At 38.5% G+C, this 20,152-nt stretch overlaps 3 protein-coding genes across 3 annotated transcripts; 1 reads left to right on the top strand and 2 right to left on the bottom strand.

The window, feature by feature from the left end:
• The first annotated feature begins 397 nt into the window (after window positions 1-397).
• LOC140166631 (neuropeptides capa receptor-like) lies at window positions 398-1,522 on the top strand. The gene has a single exon (XM_072190130.1). It carries the CDS (start codon window positions 398-400, stop codon window positions 1,520-1,522), a length of 1,125 nt encoding a protein of 374 aa, XP_072046231.1.
• A 4,920-nt stretch (window positions 1,523-6,442) lies between these two features.
• On the bottom strand, window positions 6,443-8,552 carry LOC140166632 (5-hydroxytryptamine receptor 1D-like). Its single transcript, XM_072190131.1, has one exon. It carries the CDS (start codon window positions 8,286-8,288, stop codon window positions 7,104-7,106), a length of 1,185 nt encoding a protein of 394 aa, XP_072046232.1. The 5' UTR covers window positions 8,289-8,552; the 3' UTR covers window positions 6,443-7,103.
• A 5,653-nt stretch (window positions 8,553-14,205) lies between these two features.
• On the bottom strand, window positions 14,206-19,967 carry LOC140165806 (neurotrypsin-like). Its single transcript, XM_072189128.1, has 8 exons — window positions 19,708-19,967; window positions 18,795-19,085; window positions 18,084-18,200; window positions 17,585-17,698; window positions 16,673-16,996; window positions 15,876-16,071; window positions 14,883-15,148; window positions 14,206-14,506 (listed from the first exon to the last, which is right to left on the bottom strand). The coding sequence occupies exons 1-8, from the start codon at window positions 19,934-19,936 to the stop codon at window positions 14,208-14,210; spliced, it is 1,836 nt and encodes a 611-aa protein (XP_072045229.1). The 5' UTR covers window positions 19,937-19,967; the 3' UTR covers window positions 14,206-14,207.
• Between the last annotated feature and the right edge of the window lie 185 nt (window positions 19,968-20,152).

The following is a 20,152-nucleotide window of genomic DNA, read 5'->3' on the forward strand; positions in this document are numbered from 1 at the left end:
ATAATTTATAAATACACTTATATACAATTTGTAATTGATTTGTTTTGTTCAGAAAGGGACACTGACTGGATGACTATAGTCGGCAAATGCGTCGCATGTTCCCTATAAATCATCAAGCTCTTCATGCGATGCTTGCTTATTTTACTCCTTCGAGTGGATTATATAGATAATGTTAAACGTCTGTTATCTCTCGATATTGCAGTTTTTCAAATGCAGCAATAGAGCTTCCATCTTGTTTCAGAATAATTAATAGGCCTTCAGGCATTGCTGTTGATACAGACTTATGTAACAGTCAGCGATCGTCAGAGAGAGTGTTGATACTTCTATTAGAGTATTTAGACACATTTGCATGAATCTGGAGTTTTAGCGGTATCTTAACAATAGACCTATACAAAGTATGGAGAATGCGGATGACCTTTGCTCTTCCACAATCGTAGTAAATTTAACGTCTGAGGAAGCGGCCATGAGATGGTTGTGGGGAAATACTGATAAGCTTATCATCACCGTCATATTACCATGTGTGGTTACCATTGGTGTCTTGGGCAATCTGGCCTTCCTCTTCACTGTAGTACGTCTGAAACGAATGCACACTATAACGAACTATTACCTATGTCATCTGGCAATCGCTGATATCTTGTTCCTGGTGGTATCTGCAGGACTGTACATATGGGTGTACTTTAGTTCTCCTATAACGCACGACGTGCCCTATAAATCATCTCTTGGTTGCTGTTTGACTTTCTTTCCAATTTTTCTGTGTTACTTCTCATCTGTTGGAATAGTAACTCTTGTTTCTTTAGAGCGTTATTATGCCATCTGCAACCCAATCCAACATCGGGCCATTCAAGGTATGCATCGTACGACCAAGTTTCTTGCAAGTACTTGGTTTGTAGCTATCTTACTAGCTGCACTCGCAACGCCTCGGTTTGGACTACTAAAACAAGTTTGCCTTCAATGGCCTGAAAGTGAGCCATTCAAACACTTAGCGGATAATTATCACGATTGCTTTTCAGTCGGGCCTGAATTTTCTGTCTACCCCGAAGTTATTCAAAGCCTGATCTTCGTTATCTCTTTCACAGTAAGCTTATTTTGTTACATCAAGATCGTTTTCGCGTTAACACATCGTTCAATTGAAGGTGACAACACGGCAGATAATAACGTTACACAGATGCAGAATGTCCGCAACCAGATTGCCCGTTTGCTTATTCTAAACGGAATTGTATTCTTTGTATGCCAAGCACCATATCGTGTAGCATCAGTTAATAATATCATCAGAATTATAGGAGGTGAAGTCATACTGAACAAAGATGGCGCTGGGACTCTTCTACTGGTTAGCCGCGCTTCACTTTTCCTCAACTCCGCCATTAATCCATACTTGTATGCATTAAGTAGTCCGTTTTATAGGTCTGCATTTCGTGAAGCATTGTTTGGAGAATCAAACGTCAAAACACGCAAACCAACTATGACCACACCTGTAGCATCGGTCACTGTCAGTAAGAATGACACAACTGACCAAATTGAGTGAGCTTTGCTTTATTGTCACGAGGTGTATGATGAATAATTACTCCGCACAACTCCTTTCATTTTAATCGCCGCACTTCACACTTACAGTCGGAACTGTTCAGATCGCTTTGTGCGACTTTGGCCCGATAATATGCTCCAGGCCAGGACCATTATGGTCAAGGACTGTTTAGATCAGTTATCTGCCTCAATATTGCACTTCATATGTGACCCGTTACCGCAAAAGGTACCCTAAGTCGGGTGCTACATATGTCTGATTTTGCTAGTGCCAAATGCATTCTAAATCAATCATTATTCCTATTGTTGAAGAGGATATAAATAAGCTTGTACCTGCATATAGAACTGTTTGTTATTATACTGCTCCAGTCTTTATTTGCTATGGCTAATCCCTGTTCAAGTGATGGGTTACAAAAGCATTGTATTGTATTTGTATAGGTATGTAATACCCACCCACTAACAATGAGAGGACATTCTGATCCTCGTTGACTTGGAGATGATTTGAAATGACCGCCACTTCAGATTGTCATTATTGTTTGATATTTTTCTGCCAACAATGTGGAAAAAGAGACACAAGTAGGAGCCGACATAAGGTACCTTTCGCTGTAACGGGTCACATATTTATTATTATCGTATAGCTAGTTTGCAACTTGCACTCATAATAGGGACTTTCCTTGGTAAATGATGTAAAACTATTACAATTCCCAGTGGTATAATTTAAGCCTATTGTTTTAAAGTTTACACTAATTCCGTGTTTCCAACACACGGTACTACATTTCGTAAAGCTGATCAGCGGTACTGTTTACCTACGCTATATTTGACCGGTGATTCTTACCAGTATGCTTCGATTATATTTATAAATACGATTTTATAAATACGAACGTGATCACCTCCGCGCTGCCATAACAGCTTGTAGATAGTAAGTCTCAAAGTGACCTTCTACATAGCGGGTGGCTATAGGCATACATTTGAATGCAATGGCGGAACAATATGATTGTGCAGCAAAATTGTCTATTTTTGTCTACTTTGTGATTATATTGTAAACGTTTTCGTCGTGGAATATTTTTTTTTCCGTCGTCAAATAATTTTGTTATTCAATTAATACTTGAATTTGATGATATTTATCTACAGAGTTCCTATCCTTTTCTGTAAAGTGGTCAAAGCATGAGGATTTAGTCACGCTTGCTGGTCTTGGTATGTCGTGCCCATGGGTCACGTGCGTATTTATAAATACGCATTTATGAATATAGTCGAAGCATACTGCTTACTGAGTACAGCGTATACATGACTCACAAATGTTAAGCATCTTTCGTCGCTTGACATTAAGATTTTGGAAATGCAGGCAGAGAACTTCCAGCGTATTAATGTTTCAGTAAATGAGCTAATCTATACACCTGTGCAGCAATCAGTAATTGTCAGAGCGCGTTGTTACTTCGGTCCAAGGACAGTGGCGAAGAGAATGGTTAGGCACTGAACTTTTTCCAAGAATCTAGACTTTTTAGAGCCAATTGGATACATTTTTTTACAATCCAATCTTTGCAAAGTGTCTCATAACACGCCACTAACAAACGCTATGTAAATATTTCTCTTCATTGCTAGAGAAGTGTGATGCGGTTATTCTATATCATCTATGTATGAAGACAATTTGAAATACTTCGTCATACAAGAGTTGTAATTTTAAAGTGACTTGGGCCGTTTTGGAATAACATTGCCATTTTATGGAGTGAAATTGTGTTCAAATTGTGGCCAACTTTCAAAAGCTTTGTTAGTCAGAAGGCTCACTTGTCAAAATTAAAAAGATGTTCGCCAGTGCAAAGTCAACCAATTGTGCGCTATATAGTCAGAATGTCAGCTAAAATAAAATTCACAAGTCCGAATTTAAAATAAGGTCAGCTAGTTCGAGTTTAATAGGAGGTTCCCTATTCCGAATTTGAAATAACCCGAAGTCCACTTTTTTGTTTTGCAAGATGCTCAGAGCTGCCCAACCACCTCATGTCCATTTCAAACAGGATTCATAAAAAAGTAGCGCGTTATTACCAATGACTACAAAAGCACTGATGATCAGGTAACAGGAAAACGTGCAACAAAATCATGAAAATAGACACCCTCGCCTTGATGGAATTTGAAATGGTGTTTCGTTTATTTCTATTAAAGATGAATTTATACTCATACATTGCCATAGTTACAGCTTAGTTTTATACTCACACCTTGCTATCTACTGAAGATAGCTATGTGCTAAAGGTTGTTAAATACCAACCTTGCTGGCTTCTAATTTAGCTATACTCACACCTTAATTTGCTATCTACTAAATGTACTTTTATACTTGGACCTTGCTATCTACTCAAAGCGGTTTAAATTTTATACTCTCATCTTGCTAGCTTCCGAAGGAACATACACTTATCATGCTCTGGTCCAGCGCAAACTTGGGAGCAATACAAAATAATACTGGAGCAAGATAAGGCAATAGAAACAAATTAGTTCGATCTTTCGATCGACCATCGATACTTGGTCGATCCTTATTTATTTAACTGAATATTGTTAATTGTGATAACATATGAATTGAATCTTTGCATGATATTGACCAATGTAAATTTGCCATTAATTCTGATAAATTAGTTGTTAGTTTATTAATAACAGGCATCAAAGCAGCATCGACATCGACAGTCGATCCAATGATCGGATATATTTGTTTCTGGTGCCTAGTTTTGATAAATTTTTATCATGATACTTGTCAAACATATTCTGCATACATTATACTTTCATCCGTGCACGATGTAGCATATAGCATTCCGTCTCATTAAAAACTGAATTCGGATTTCCATTAGCCATTGCGTCAACTAAACAATTATACATCTTCTCTTTCATTATACACTTTACTCTATGATTCCTTCATTTCTCACATTAGGTGACAATCCGGGGGACAATAGAGAACAATTGCAAAACATCTAATTAGTCCTCCTCTGTACTCGTGGCTATACTATTATAGTAATATTTGTTTTATTAAAAGCTTTGTGATGCTGCGCCCACCATTCTCTTGTAGCCTTGAATTTCTAAAATTTGTTATTTATTTTCCTTATCATAATTTTACGTAACCTTGTCACTGCTATAATGTAAAATTGTTAAAAAGTCTTTGCAATTTTTCCGTCATTGTTCTGTTGTTTTCTTTCTACAAATGGGGCTATTCCAGAAAAAAAATCCTTATTGACCTTTTTCCCTCTATCCCACAATGCACTATTTCAGGGGGGTATGACGTAGTTCATCAACCTCATAGATCGTGTGCATCCGATGGTCTTTGCCAGGCCTTTGCAATTATTTTGCCTTAATATGGGCATACTGATTCCATATATGCGGATTATCGTAAAGGCCATCGATGTTACTAATTATGCAATTATTGAATACACGAGTGATACAGTTACGGAGCGATGCAGAACATCTGTGTAAGAGATTGTGTTTACGTTTTATTTTCATCTCCGAAAAAAAAGTGAAACGGACGCCGACAAAATATCACTGCGTGTCCCGTCATTAGTTTTTCACCATTAGGTCTATAAAATGTATACAAAGTTATAGGTTTCAATAGCAGGAAACTTTTTTTGGTGAGGACACCATGTCCATAAGGCATAGAAATGTTGTTTTTTGCCCCCGAAAGGTATTAGTGATCGTGCGCCATTATCGTGATTATCGGGGATTCCTTTTTTGTGATGAAGGCACCAGCCGAAATGTCCGTATTCCAGAATGTAATGAACATAACTCTGTACTCCCCCGGGAGATGATGTATTTTGCGACACTCATACCCCCCTGGAATAGTGCATAATGGGAAAGAGGGAAAAAGGTCTATAGAGAAGTCCGGATTCCCGGACTTTTTGTCCAGTCATGATTGTTAGAAATCCACACTTTTAATGTGTCTAAAGGCGAAAAATGAAACAGAACAGAATTTTAAAAATTTAAAGATCCTCAATGTCAATTACATAATTTTTCATTCATTTAATTGCATTTCCAAGCTTTTCCAGCAACATTGGCAACTGGAATTCCAGTCGTTTTCAGGAAGCAAACCTGGAAATCCAGACATTTCTTTTGATTGAAAATGTACTCCTCTATAGGGGGTGTGCACTAGAATAGCACATTGCAGCTTTACGAGCTTTTACGATGTCTGTTCAATTCTTTCTGCTCTTTGTCCGCAGGCTTTGCCGTTTTGAGTACATCTTCTTTCGGTAATATTATTTTGAACTGAAAATGATATCAACGAAAGATCATATGTCCCCTCTCCAAACCAGTATCAAAACCACCTGTATCTCTCCTATTCGCCTAAGAAGTGATGATATAACAGGATTAACTACCATAGCAATACGTTAAAACAATTTGAATATATCGCCCTGCACTACAAGCAGGTTGCACTCATCACATGTTTATGTCTGCAATCATAGATTTGGATAGACGTGATGATATGAATACTCTATATAATTACAATCCAGGTCTTTATCCACCTTCTTTGATAGGCATATGGTTCAATACAGAGGTACCGTGTGAACGTACTAGAGCAGTGCGATATATTCAACAATTGTATTAACCTATATTGCTATCCTGTTACATTATCACTTCTATACGATGAACAGCATTGGCTGGAAGTTGGCGCAGACACGGCTTGCTTCTCGTGTGATATTAAACAGTTTCAATGGATTTACAAAAGAAATTGCAACTACAAAACAAAATCAAACATTTGAATCGAACCACCGCCTTATCCATCAGTGAAAGATGTCACTTGCTCCGGGCGCTTCTTAAGTATACATTTATCCAGACCTAAGAACTTAATAGAATTTTGTCGAAAATAAAGATTCATTGCGGCATACAAAAACGGGTTTATCGTACTATTACACCAAAATAAATTGCTTGTTATTTCCCATGCTAAGTCACCAACACATTCCTCGCAAAGTGTGCCGAGTAAAGATGCAATGTAAAATGATAACAAACATACGATGAAAACTCCGACTAGAACGGCCAACGTGATCGCAGCCTTACGATGTCTGTTGAATTCTTTCTGCTTATTGTCCGCAGACTTTGCCGTTTTGACTGCATTTCCTTTTGCAATATTACATTGAACTGAAACTGATATCAACGAAATATCAGAGGTTCCCTTTCCCAAACCAGTATTAGAACCATCTGTGTCGTTGGGTTGCTCTTTCTTAGCATTGGCATTTGAAGTTGATGCCACGGGCTTCTTAGTTGCTAAAGCTAATGGTTTGCTTTGTACAAAACCCTTAGACCGCTCGCGGATGTTTCGATATACAACAAAATTGAAACAGGCGATCGTCAACAATGGTACGAAAAAGAAAAGAGCTATCATAAATAGTTGACATTCAAAGTTATAAGTGGCTTCTAACTCACAGTTCCAATCATACTCGATCTCTTCTTGAAAACCAGTAACAGGTATCCAGGCAAAAGTCAACACACCAAAGAACGTGATGCAAAATGTCCACATGAAAATGATGAACACCGTTGCTTTAGTTTTAGTCGAGTGTTTGGAATATTCTAATTTCTTTGTTAGCAGCCAATATTTACAAAACAAAATCAAACATTTGAATCGAACCACCGCCTTATCCATCAGTGAAAGATGTCACTGGCTCCGTGCGCTTCTTAAATATACATTTATCTAGACCTAAGAACTTAACAAAATTTTGTCGAAAATAAAGATTCATTGCGGCATACAAAAACGGGTTTATCGTACTATTGCACCAAAATAAATTGCTTGTTATTTCCCATGCTAAGTCACCAACACATTCCTCGCAAAGTGTGCCGAGTAAAGATGCAATGTAAAAAGGTAACAAACATACGACGAACACTCCGACTAGAACGGCCAACGTGATTGCAGCCTTACGATGTCTGTTGAATTCTTTCTGCTTATTGTCCGCAGGCTTTGCCGTTTTGACTGCAGTTCCTTTTGCAATATTATTTTGAACTGAAAGGGATATCAACGAAATATCAGAGGTTCCCTTTCCCAAACCAGTATTGGAACCATCTGTGTCGTTAGGTTTAGCATTGGCGTTTGACGTTGATGCTGCGGGCTTCTTAGTTGCTAAAGCTACTGGTTTGCTCTGTACAAAACCCTTAGACCGCTCGCGAATGTTTCGATATACCACAAAATTGAAACAGGCGATCGTCAACAATGGTACGAAAAAGAAAAGAGCTATCATAAATAGTTGACATTCAAAGTTATAAGTGGCTTCTAACTCACAGTTCCAATCATACTCGATCTCTTCTTGAAAACCAGTTATGGGTATCCAGGCAAAAGTCAACACACCAAAGAACGTGATACAAAATGTCCACATAAAAATGATGAACACCGTTGCTTTAGTTTTAGTCGCGTACTTGGGATATTCTAATTTCTTTGTTAGCAGCCAATATCTATCCAGACTGATAAATATGATCGTAACCACTGGTACATTGGTAACGACATAATCGATGAACAGGTAAATCTTGCATGGGATCTCTCCAAATGGCCATCCTTCAGGATCGAATAGCCATATTAGATTTATAGTCAAACTGATCAACCCAACGGTTAAATCTGCCACGCTCAAATTGACTATGTACCAGTTTGCAATCTTGGTATTGATGCGACGGTCACGTTTGAACGCTAGAATAACAAGTAGATTGCCCACAATGGTAACAAGAATGATGCTTCCATAGATGATGCCAACGATAATGTACCATGTAAGGGTATGCCCTTCTTCTTCATCAACTGAGGAAGCATTCCAAGAGATGGAATAATCTGAAGAAGCCATTTTGATCTGATCTGGAGTGGAAATTCTGTAGTTAGCATACGCTTCAAAAGTTCACCTCTATAATTATTTGAAACTTTTAAATTAATTCACACAAGCAAAATGAAAACCCACTCGGAAATTTTTGTGACTCATCCGAGTTCACTTCTTCACTTTGAGCTGTTGTGACTGCTGGTTGACGTTAGCGGTACTAGCTTGTTGCAAGTATTGATGGCACTTCAAGCATAGGAATGATGCAGATATTGGATATTACGAAATAAGTAGAATGTTATAGGAACAGCAAACAGATGCAAAGGCAATACACGTTAGCTTTTAAGTCATCCTCCCTCGATATGTTCACTTGACGATAATAAGTAGTGACTCCAAATACGTTTCTGTTTTAAGTGCCGACTTGAAACAAGAATTGCAGTGCTCACTTGACTCGTAAAATAATTAAAAATACCCTTTCGCATTAATTTTTATCGAATACCCCATTACTATAATTCTATAAAGAATTAATTGATTGAATTATAAATTGTTGAATGACCACGCGTGAATTAAATTAATACAGATTTCAAATCTTATTCAATGATCTCTTTGAATATTGCACGCTACATTTAATTTTTTTAAGTTAAATTTTATTTCATGTCAAGAACATTATTTTATTTATTGGTTCTTTTACACTGCTAACGGGTTTCTCAGCAAGCACAAAATGTTCCAAAGAAAATATTTAAATGTCCGGTCATATAATTAGTATATAAATTATTAAGAGGGTATAAACTTTTCAAATGCTGAAAATATTTGTGAAAACTGGCTGCATAAGGGGTGAAATCAAAAGGCGGGTCAACCGGTGGTTACCGTCGGTTCCATTGTTTAGAACAAAGGAAATCGGCTCCAACCGGATGGAACAGCCCGGAACCGGCTGTCAACCAGTGGTCGAGTTTTGATTTGATCCCTAACATAATATTTTAGTTGTCCTCATTTTGGCCCATTTTAGCATTAAGATTACACATTTTTGTCTGGTAAAGTCATTTTTAGTATAGCGGAGCAGCTAGAGGACTTGAAAATTTACCCCTCCCTCTTTCTCGGTGGCCCCGGTACACGCTTCTGTTTTCAAAGTATTGATAAAAATATTTTGCAAAAGTGTTTGCCAAAAATATTTTGCAATGACACTTTCACAACCTTTTTAAAATGTTGTTGTCCACTTTTTTCATATACGTATAGGCCAAAAACAAACAGCAAAAATGGTTCCTATCATCTCCCGCGTACCCTTTTAGTTCATAGAACCATACATTATTTGATTATGCAGAGCAAGTTAACAAAACCGACATTGTTCAATTTCAAGTAGATAATGCACTGGACGATATTTCCATGGCAACGTTATACCAGAGTTTTGTTTCACAAAAACGAACGGTTGTCATGCGGCCTCTCTCATATTCATTTCTGAAGCGTATCAATCTCGGTTATATCGTTTTCAATTTTAAGGAGAGATCGTCAGAATAATTTAATAATTGTTGCATTCACTTGATAACTGTTTTGTTCCTTTCTAGCTCTTTCTGTTCTTGCTTTTAAATTAGTTCCTTTATTCTTGGTTTTTTTTTCATTGAACCGCATTTATATTCAGATGATGTACATGATACCCTGTACATTAACAGCAGCTCTAATAGAATAACATAAAACGAATTTGATTGATATCCAGATGCAGAGTATACTGCAATTGTCATGGCATTGAATTATACTATTATATCTTTAGGAAATCAAATTCAGAAACAAAATATTCTGTATATATTGTTTCCCTAAAATTGATAAAGTTAATGTATCTAAAGTTTTGCACGCAGTGCTCAACAATACCTGCAAATGTAATTTAACAATACATTGTTATCTACGTAAATATACTTTCGCCTGATTTTACATTGCACAAACAATTTCATTTTAATATTTTAAGGTATGATTTCATGAATCATTGCTTTCTATTTGAAGTAACTTACCAACGATAGTCGTATAACAGTGAGTAATGAAATCAATATCATACTGGATTATGATCAGTATAGGGCCTATGATTGTGATTATCATCATGGTCATAATTATCATCATCATGATATGATCATCATGAAAGTCATCATAATCATCATCATTGAAAAATCCTCCAGGAATATCGTACAGTTAGAGAATAAACGATAGGAGTAGTAAGTATGCCTTCCAGGACATCGCCACTTCCGGTTCCAGGTCAAAGGTCAACCGGGGTCACTTCCTGGTCACGAGGTCAAAGCAGGTCAAAGGTCAACAGGGTCACTTCCGAGTCATGGGTCATGAGGTCAACAGGAAGTGGTCAAAGGTCAACCGGAAGTGATCAAAGGTCAAACGGAAATACCGCCATTTTGAATCGACAAGTTGATTTTTCCCAGCGTTAATATTTAGGGACGTTAATATTTAGGGATGGTGAAATGAGCGAATGAGCAGAGAAATGAGCGAATGAGCAATGAAATGAGCGAATGAGCAGTGAAAAGAGCGAATGTGCAGTAAAATGAGCGAATGTGCGGGGAAATAAGCAAATGAACATGGAAATGAGCAAATGAGCATGTAAATGAGTCAATGAGCATGTAAAATGAGACAATGAGCGATGAAATGAGTCCATGAGCGGGGAAATGAGTAAATGAGCAGGAGAATGAGTAAATGAGCGGTAAAATGAGTCAATGAGGAGCGAAATGAGTTAATGAGCATGTCAATGAGTAAAATGAGCAGGGAATTTTGAGGGGTATTTACTAGTGAAGGAGGAAAAATTACCCCCGGATACATACTTTTCAAAGTTGTTGGGGGTTCCCTTAATACATTTATGGACCTCCAAACATCGTCTTTCGCGTTGCGACACATTTTTACGCTGACCCCCTAAATTTCAAATTGATGCCACGGGAAAACGAAATGAAGTATGAAGCTCAAATTTTCAGGATTTTACTTTCTCATCAATATCTACCACCACACAGAAAAAGACAAAAAATGGTGCTGCGGTGCACATCCCTGGAGTTGACATGGAATGGCTTTGCTCATTTCACTGCTCATTCGCTCATTTCACTGCTCATTGAATCATTTTACCGTCCCTAAATATTAACGTCCCTAAATATTAACGCTGGGAAAAAATCAACTTGTCGATTCAAAATGGCGGCACTTCCGTTTGACCTTTGATCACTTCCAGTTGACCTTTGACCACTTCCTGTTGACCTCATGGCCCATGACTCGAAAGTGATCCTGTTGACCTTTGACCTTGTGACCCGGAAGTGCCCCGGTTGACCTTTGACCTGAAACCGGAAGTGGCGATGTCCTGGAAGGCATGCTTATACTGATAGAATTTTTATTTTGACTATCCTCTACAGTGATAGATTTGACAGGCAGGTCCAATATTTTGAGTAATGGATGCCGGTATCCACTACGATAAAAAATATTGGACCTGCCTGTCGTCTGTCATAGGTAGAGGATAGTCAAAATAAAACTTCCTATCGTTTATTCTCATTCTTAGTCAGTTAAATATTATTTTAATAACTGTTAAATGTGTTTTAAAGCAAAAATTAAGTAACCGTCATAAAAACTCCCCTTTTTCTGAAATGAATGAAACTTGTTTACAACTTCACATCTTTTGTTGCGCGTATTGCTAGCGTGTGCGAGTATTCCGCACTGCGTCTACGCATACAATGCGATACATACGCGCACGTCTGAGAGCGTGTTACGCGTTATCAACACACATTTTTTTTATTTGATTTGTTCGGGTTTTGACAACCCTGGATAATCCAAGAAAGCCTCTATTGAAGCTTATTTCCATTGGGGTCCATTTGAACACCGGGACGGGTTGGGAACAGTCAGGGGTTAACGCGGCTGTGTACTCTAGACATTGTTTTTTTTATATGTTTGTACTTTGTAATGTTTTTTATAAATACAAGGAATGAAAATCCAGATTTATAAACTCCAACTGCAATATTTTAAGGATTTTATTTCAATATTCCACTCGTGTTTGAAATTTTAAGGAAAGAAAATCTTTGTTGTACCAGCAGGGTACACGCGCGCAACAACGCATCGCGTTGCGTATCGCGCAATTTGGTAACGCACAGATACGCTACGCATACGCGACGCTTATCTGCATGCGTGGCGTATCTTATGGAAACACCACGGAAGCACTGATTTCACAAAAACCTAGCGGTCAAATGGCTCCGTTTTAGCTGATAAAATGTGATTTTTTCAAGTTCTTTCCCCGATTTAAACATCAAGATATGAATAGATTTCGCTCAAACTTCTCAAGGGGCTGTGGATTTACCCGATGTTCACGTAATGTAAGGTAGAAAAACGAGAACTGCCGCATTCTCCTGTAAGCTACGATCAAAATGCAAAATGTGACCACTTTAAACTTCAACGGCCTTTATTTCAATGTTCACTTTCTCGGTAAAATGCCGATTTAGGTACACGATAACTCAATAAATACAGCATCTATAGGTAAGCAATTATGCTCATCATAAAAAGCATGATTGACTTAAGAAACGGTTTTCTCATTTTTTTATATTTTGGTCTATTTCCAATTTTAGGCATCATTTTGTGCAAATAGGCGGTTGTGAATTTTCAAAAGTTCATTTTGATGCCTTATATGGTCAATATCTCCAAAAATAAGGCCAATATCAAAAAACTGAAAAAACCGTTTTTGGAATGGTGCCTCAAGATTAAGAAAAAAGCAAAACAAAAATGTTTGGAAAGCGTGTTTTTTTGTTATGATGTACCGAACAAAAATTATCACTTTTTTGTGATTTTCTTCATAATTGTTGTTTTTACACCAAAACTGTACTTATATTGAGATTCATTGATGTCTTGCCTTTATAAAAATGTATACTTTTACATGTCTTGCGTGAATAATTACAAAGTTATGGCACTTTTACTACATGCGTATCTGAGAGTACACAGCTGCCTTAACACCCTACTCTTTTCGAAACTGGCTGCAAGATACACGTACAGGTATGGCTCTCTGTACACGGGACCGACGGCTTAACGTCCCCTCCGAAGGACGGAGTACTTTCATGATTCGTTTACCCAATTCTAAATGAACCATGGGGCGAGCGGAAGTCTGAATTTAATCTACAGAAGTTGCCAATTAATTTCAGACTGTTTTTTCCAAGTCAATATCCCAGCAAATCACCACCGCCGGGAATCGAACCCGGGACCTCATTCACTAAAGGCAAGTACCCTAACCATTGCGCCACGCTCTCCCTATGATCATAGGCACATGATCATAGGCTCATGATGTCGTGGGGTCGTCTAAAGCCTGATAGACGACACCCAAAATCATGCGAATGTCCAATCAGATTATGTGTCTACGAACTAGACCACTCCAACTGACTAAGAATGCTCATTAACACAAAGGTATAATGATGTATATTCATACGTAGCGGTAAACGTAAATTTTTATGCACTCGAACATTTGATGCTTTTCCAACTTAAAAAAAATGGGCATGTGCTCGATCGTCAATATTTTGACAAATTAATCATTGTGTCTTTGTTCGTCTAGAGAAATGTGCTGAATTATTGAAGTGAGTAAGTCGAACCAAAAAAATTCTACACGTGTTCTGAAGTCGATGGAATTGGAAATCTTGAGACCTTTTATAAGTAATAACTCCACTCCTGATATATTTTACGTATTCATCGATTTATTACAACTGCCAAAGATCCCCATAACCATAAGAATGAGAAAAGATTTATGTTTACGTGTATTAAAGGGTCAGTATAAATCAATCATCTCAACAGTGATCACTGACCATGACAACGGTACGGATACACCGGGCGGATATAGTCGGACGAACATCGAGGTATCGAACGTTTCCCCCGGAATCTTAGCCAAACGAGGAAATTATAGAAGAATTTGAACTTGACAATATTTATTACTAACTATATGTCCAACCCAACAGCTATGACATTTTAAGAAAACGAATCAATAGTTTGTCTTATCCACTGCGGGTATCTAGAAACTCTTGCTAAGATATCCGGATAACCGATGCGTGCGCATTCATAGCCATGACTAGTCACGCCCACTAGATGCCACTCTCCATTACCATTATTACATATCAAAGGACCGCCGCTGTCTCCCTGACACGAGCCACTTGTAGTACCAGTACTAGAGCAAATCATGTTGTCCGTTATATGTCCATAAGGCTGATTGCATTCGTTCTTGGAGATAAGATTGGTACCCAATTCTTGTAGATGATCTGCTCCGTAATCTGAGTAAGTTTAAAACAAAATCAGTCATAATAATTTTTGTCTCATTTCTCAATGGGTATGGTGAGTGATTTAAGGTGGTCGGAGGGGAGCATGATCTAGCGGCCTTAGTGCACTCCAATATTGAGACAAAAAGCTGACACACAAGAAGAATGGTACGGGCTTTATAAATGCCTACTGTCCATTATTTTTGTCGGGGGGGTTCAGTTACGCCACTGCTAATTTATAAACAGGGTATGATTTTAACACATATAGATGTTCTTTACGTCTTCTTGATATATTCAAAACGTCCATTACATTTTCTCTATTCCCTCAAATAAAAAAAGTCACGGAATTTACAACTGTCCTACACATATTCATAAACCTATGGGCACGTACCTCCATAATTAAGTGCTCCCCATCCAATTACGTAACAAGAGCCAGCAGGATAGCTTTGCTGTTCCTGGCTACTAACACCCAAGCACACAGGCTGCACATAGTCGTTATAAGTGACAGGAGTATGCAGCTTCAGGAGGCAGATGTCATTATCAACGGTATTATCATCATATTGTGGATGACAATAGAGAGTGACGGCTGACTCATGATGGGTTGAGGATGCGGATGACATGGTGATATCCCCAAGCACGATGCTATCTACAGCTCCCCTGTTCACGAACGAAGTACAGATAGAATGAGTTAACTTAATACCAGTTTTAGAAAAGCGCATTTAAATATGATCCTCTAATAATTAGATTAATTACTGGTTAAGAAATATATTTGTTATTTCTGCCGAATTTCCACTGCTAGTACTCCAAGGCCTGACTTGCTGAGCACTTAACTCGAGAACTCTTCCCTTTTCATCTCCAGATTTAGAAGCAGCAATCATTAGGGTCTCAAGTATGCTCGTTCTTTGGCTCACAATTCTCAAATCTCAATATGTTCGTTGATTTCATAAAATGACCTTTAATAGTGTTGGGTACAAAAACTCATATAACAGACGACTTGAAAGCCCAGAGTACTACAGAGAGTGTACTATCAGTTTAAGTCTCCGCATCGCCCGATAATGAGGGACGATTGTTACATGAAATGCGACAGGCGAGACTGCTACGCAATTACCGCGAATTTTCATGGTCTATCGCGAAAGCACGCAACGCTCTATCGCGTATACGCTAAGGCACGCAGCGCTGGCGTGATAGTTAGACACGGCACGATCGAACAATCGGCCCTCATGAATATGCATGCAATACACAGGGACTTTGACTGGTGGTACGTACTCTGTAGTACTCTGTGCTTGAAAGTCAAATTTTGAGGTATCCGTGTTGATTGCTGAAATGTCATGTCTAAAATCACTTCCATTTTTTAGAAAATTAGTTTTTCTCCGATTTTACTTACTGACAATGTGCAGCTGTAATAGCCCACTCATTGTTTATAAGTGCAGCGCCACATGTAAAATAACCGTCATTAGTCTTCAGATACCCAGCCCAGGGCCATTCCCCTACACTAGCGTCCTGGCCATTGACGATGCGGTTAAGAACTGGACGTGTGCCACAGCTACCAGTGTTGAGAAGATCAGGTCTGAGAACAAGGTCTGTGAGGTATAAATCATAATAGACAAGTTTAGTCTAGTCCAGTGCGGTACAAAAGGAAACACATTATTTTATCATGATTATTTGAATTCAAAAATGTTCAATTAGAGCTGATTCCTTCACACTCAGCAACAAATTTATATCATAATTCTACTGTCACATATCACTTGCTCAGTGCGGAGGGGACCCACGGTTGTTCGATGTATATAGAATTGCTTTCATTATTAAGAAAATGCAAACTATAGATGGCGCTATTTATCATAAATCATATTTCTTAATCCGATAAAGCTTTAAAAATGCTGTGAAATTGAATAATGTTGTAAATAAGGGAAATTATAGTTGAAAATGACTCAAAAGCATTTGCATACATTAGTATATGATACGGCTTTAAGCTTGTTTAAGTCTAAAAAATTGTGTTGTACATGATGTCTTTTTTGAAAAACTAATAAATGATCACATCAAACAACCGTGGACCGTGACAGGGCCTCTCTGACATTACAAAATCCATAAGCGTGCTCAAAGGCCGCTTTGCACGAACCCCCTGCTGGTCGCGAGGAACTGGAACCCGAATTGGAACCAGTCTTGTGTCACCCAAACACTTACTTGGATTTCGACACATGACAGCAGCATCTTCACTGTGTGCGCAGTTATGCGACCCTGCACGTGTGCAATCTTGAAGGCGATTCTCAGTTCCTAGGCACTGCAAATCATCTAAATGAATACTTCCAGTTCCCTGACCAAATGTTGCCAAACCATAAGAGGCGACAGCACCTCCTGGATAGCCTAACTCATTACAAGCTACGGTGGCGTCCTGTATGTCCCAGAAATCGTCACACACTGTTCCCCAAACTCCATTAACGTTGACTTCCACTCGTCCAGCGTAAGCCGTTCCGCCAATTAGACGTATATTTCCGGATCCTGTTAATTCTGCAAGTATTACATCAAGCCACAATACACAATACAACCTATTTATGATATACCTTCTCAATGTCAGACTTTTATAATAGATGTAGGCATAAGGCATTGAAATTATTCGGCAATGGCCACTTAACAGATATCTTTCATGTTACGTACCAGTTTCGTGGGACACATGATTTCCTCGTGTGCAGACCGAACAATTTATTTGTCTTCATGACTCTTTTGTCTTGCCGTCACACTGTTTTATATAATGGTGGGTGAATCAAGTGACAACCCATCCCCCTCCCCACTTTGTCCATCAAAAATGACAGCACAAAAAGAAAGTTAACTTTTCCTAACACACCTATTTTAATTCCTCGCCAGAGCTGTGTTCCGTTCCAGTACAAAAATGGCACCAAAGTGGCGTTCATAACCAAGAGATTTCCAACATTTTCTGTTCTAGCATCAAAGCCATTGGCGCAATTTAACAGAAAAACTGCATTACGAGTGTTTTTGGTAACGCCAGGAAGAAGATAGATACTAAAAATTGTTATTCAGGCAACCCACTCTAAATATGTTTAGCAATGTGAATGCTTATCCAGATATAAATTGGCTTACCATTTTCGCAACGGTCTCCATAATAACTACTTGTACACGCGCAGGAGTAACTACCCGGAAAGTTCGTACATAGGCCACCATTTTGACAAGGAATTGATGAACATTCGTCAATGTCTGAAACAAGTGAGAAAACAGGTAACTGTTAAAAACTTTAGAAACACTCATTGGAGCACATAACGCATGATTATTAGCTGTACATTTATGGTAAAGTGGTGCTACTGGTATCAATATCATACAGAACAAAATCACAGACAAGGTATTGACAAAAATTTAATGATGGTGACCGGTGCTCCATATAGGGGTATAGCCCAAGCCTAGTGGGCACACCTGACGTTGTATCAACGTTGCATTGGTACAATATTGAAATTATAACCTGTGCCCACTGGGAGAGCATCAACTTCAGTCATATGAAAGCATGGTGCTCTAAGTGGTACAGATAACTGCCATATACAAGACTTTACGTGATAATTTGTACACTTATTTTCAAACGCACTATTACCTAATTCGCATGTGTTTCCAGTCCATCCAGATCGACATGTACAAGTAAATGCATCGCCTTCTCCAGCTGCACACGTTCCATCATTCAGACAAGGCCGACTAGAACAGGCATCTGTGACTGTATACAAAGCAAAATCATTGAAGGTGGTGTCAGAAGGAGGTAGAACCGATTGACAATTCGGCAATGTGAATATTATTCCTTAGTACAGTACAGGCAAGCACATTTCCATAAGCGCAATTCGCTAAATCAAGTCACTATGGACCACAATGGCCTCATCCCAATGGCATAGTCAAATAACATCAATTACATAATCATAGTGCAAAATTTGACCTCAAGTTGCAGAATATGAGTTTTTGTACTCAAATTTTCAAAGGCAATGAATGTACAAATGTATTGGGTTTAAAAACTGTGCCCCTGATAGATGAGCATGTTGTGGATCCTAGTGAGTGGCGTTTTGAGCTAAAACAGTTTCAACATGATTTATATGTAATGAGAATAATGGAAAATCCACCTCTTGCATTTACTGTTTTATCTTTAAAATCCGGTTTCAACGGTACCTAATTCCTCAAACGTAACCACACTTTCTGGAATAATGTAGGCATAGATGTATCGTTATAGTGTTTGTCCTTGTCCAAACGTCGATGGCCCTAAAACTGTTTTATGTTTATGGCAAGGAAGATAGGGAACAGCTTTTGCTCCCGATAAACTTACGAACATCAACTGTTTGCCGGATCCACTGCGGGTAACTAGAAACTCTTGCTAAGATATCCGGATAACCAATGCGTGCGCATTCATAGCCATGACTAGTCACGCCCACCAGATGCCATTCTCCATTACCATTATCACATATCAAAGGACCGCCGCTGTCTCCCTGACACGAGCCACTTGTAGTGCCAGTATTAGAGCAAATCATGTTGTCCGTTATGTGTCCATAAGGCTGATTGCATTCGGCATTAGAGATAAGATTGGTACCTAATTCTTGTAGATGATCTGCACCGTAATCTGCCAAAGGAAAGTAATCATAAAAAAAAGTAACAATGCCTGCCGGATTTATTTACAACACAAAATGGCAGACAGGTCAATGTCTTGCACCGCAGCATAAAATATCATTTATAATCACTTTATCCAAATAATTGATATTTTTGCCATACTATATATGCCGCACGTACCTCCGTAGTTAAGAGCGCCCCATCCGATACCATTCCATGATCCGGCTGGATAAAGCTTGCAACTCCTGGTCAGTTACTCAGTTTATATCACTCGAGTCACCCCTTTTGTAATCTCGAGAACAAATTTATTGGATTGTCTAAACCACGCTTTTAAATGTAGATTGTCATGCTCGATTTCTCTGCTCGTGAATATTGCACTGCGAGATTTAAACATTTCTTTTGTATAGTTAGATCAGGTAACTTCAAACCAAGCTATTATGTTGTTCACATGGTTATGGAACAAACTGAAATGAAAGCCGAAACTCCTTGCTACATATTTTAAATTTCTAACAAAGGGTACAAACAAAGATATCGATAATGATCTCAGTCAAGGGCTTAGGCAGGATAATAGGAAACCACATGACCAAAACCAATACTAAAACTCAATATTTTAAACGACCGAATGCCGCACGTACCTCCGTAGTTAAGAGCGCCCCATCCGATAACATTGCATGATCCGGCTGGATATGCTTGCAATTCCTGATTTGTTACTCCGAGACACACAGGCTGTATATTGTCGTTGTATGTAACTGGTTGGTCCAGTTTCAAGAGGCAAATATCATTGTCAACGCTGTTTTCATCATAGTTTGGATGACAATAGAGAGTGACGGTTGACTCGTGGTGTGTTGGGGATGCGGATGACATGGTGATATCACCAAGTACAATACTGCTTACTGCACCTCTGTATACGTGTAAAAGACAAGGTAAAGCTTACCAGATGTCGTCATGGTATAGGTTTACATCTACCAGCCATAAGGTTTGTTAGTCCTAATAGTGCATTTAGTACAAAAATGTTTGCTTGTGCCTTAACCTAGCCCTAAACCAAACCTTACTGAACTTTTATTTCAGCGAACCCTTAAG

Source organism: Amphiura filiformis, chromosome 12 (assembly GCF_039555335.1).
Source record: "Amphiura filiformis chromosome 12, Afil_fr2py, whole genome shotgun sequence".
In the NCBI taxonomy this organism is placed as follows: Eukaryota; Metazoa; Echinodermata; class Ophiuroidea; order Amphilepidida; family Amphiuridae; genus Amphiura; species Amphiura filiformis.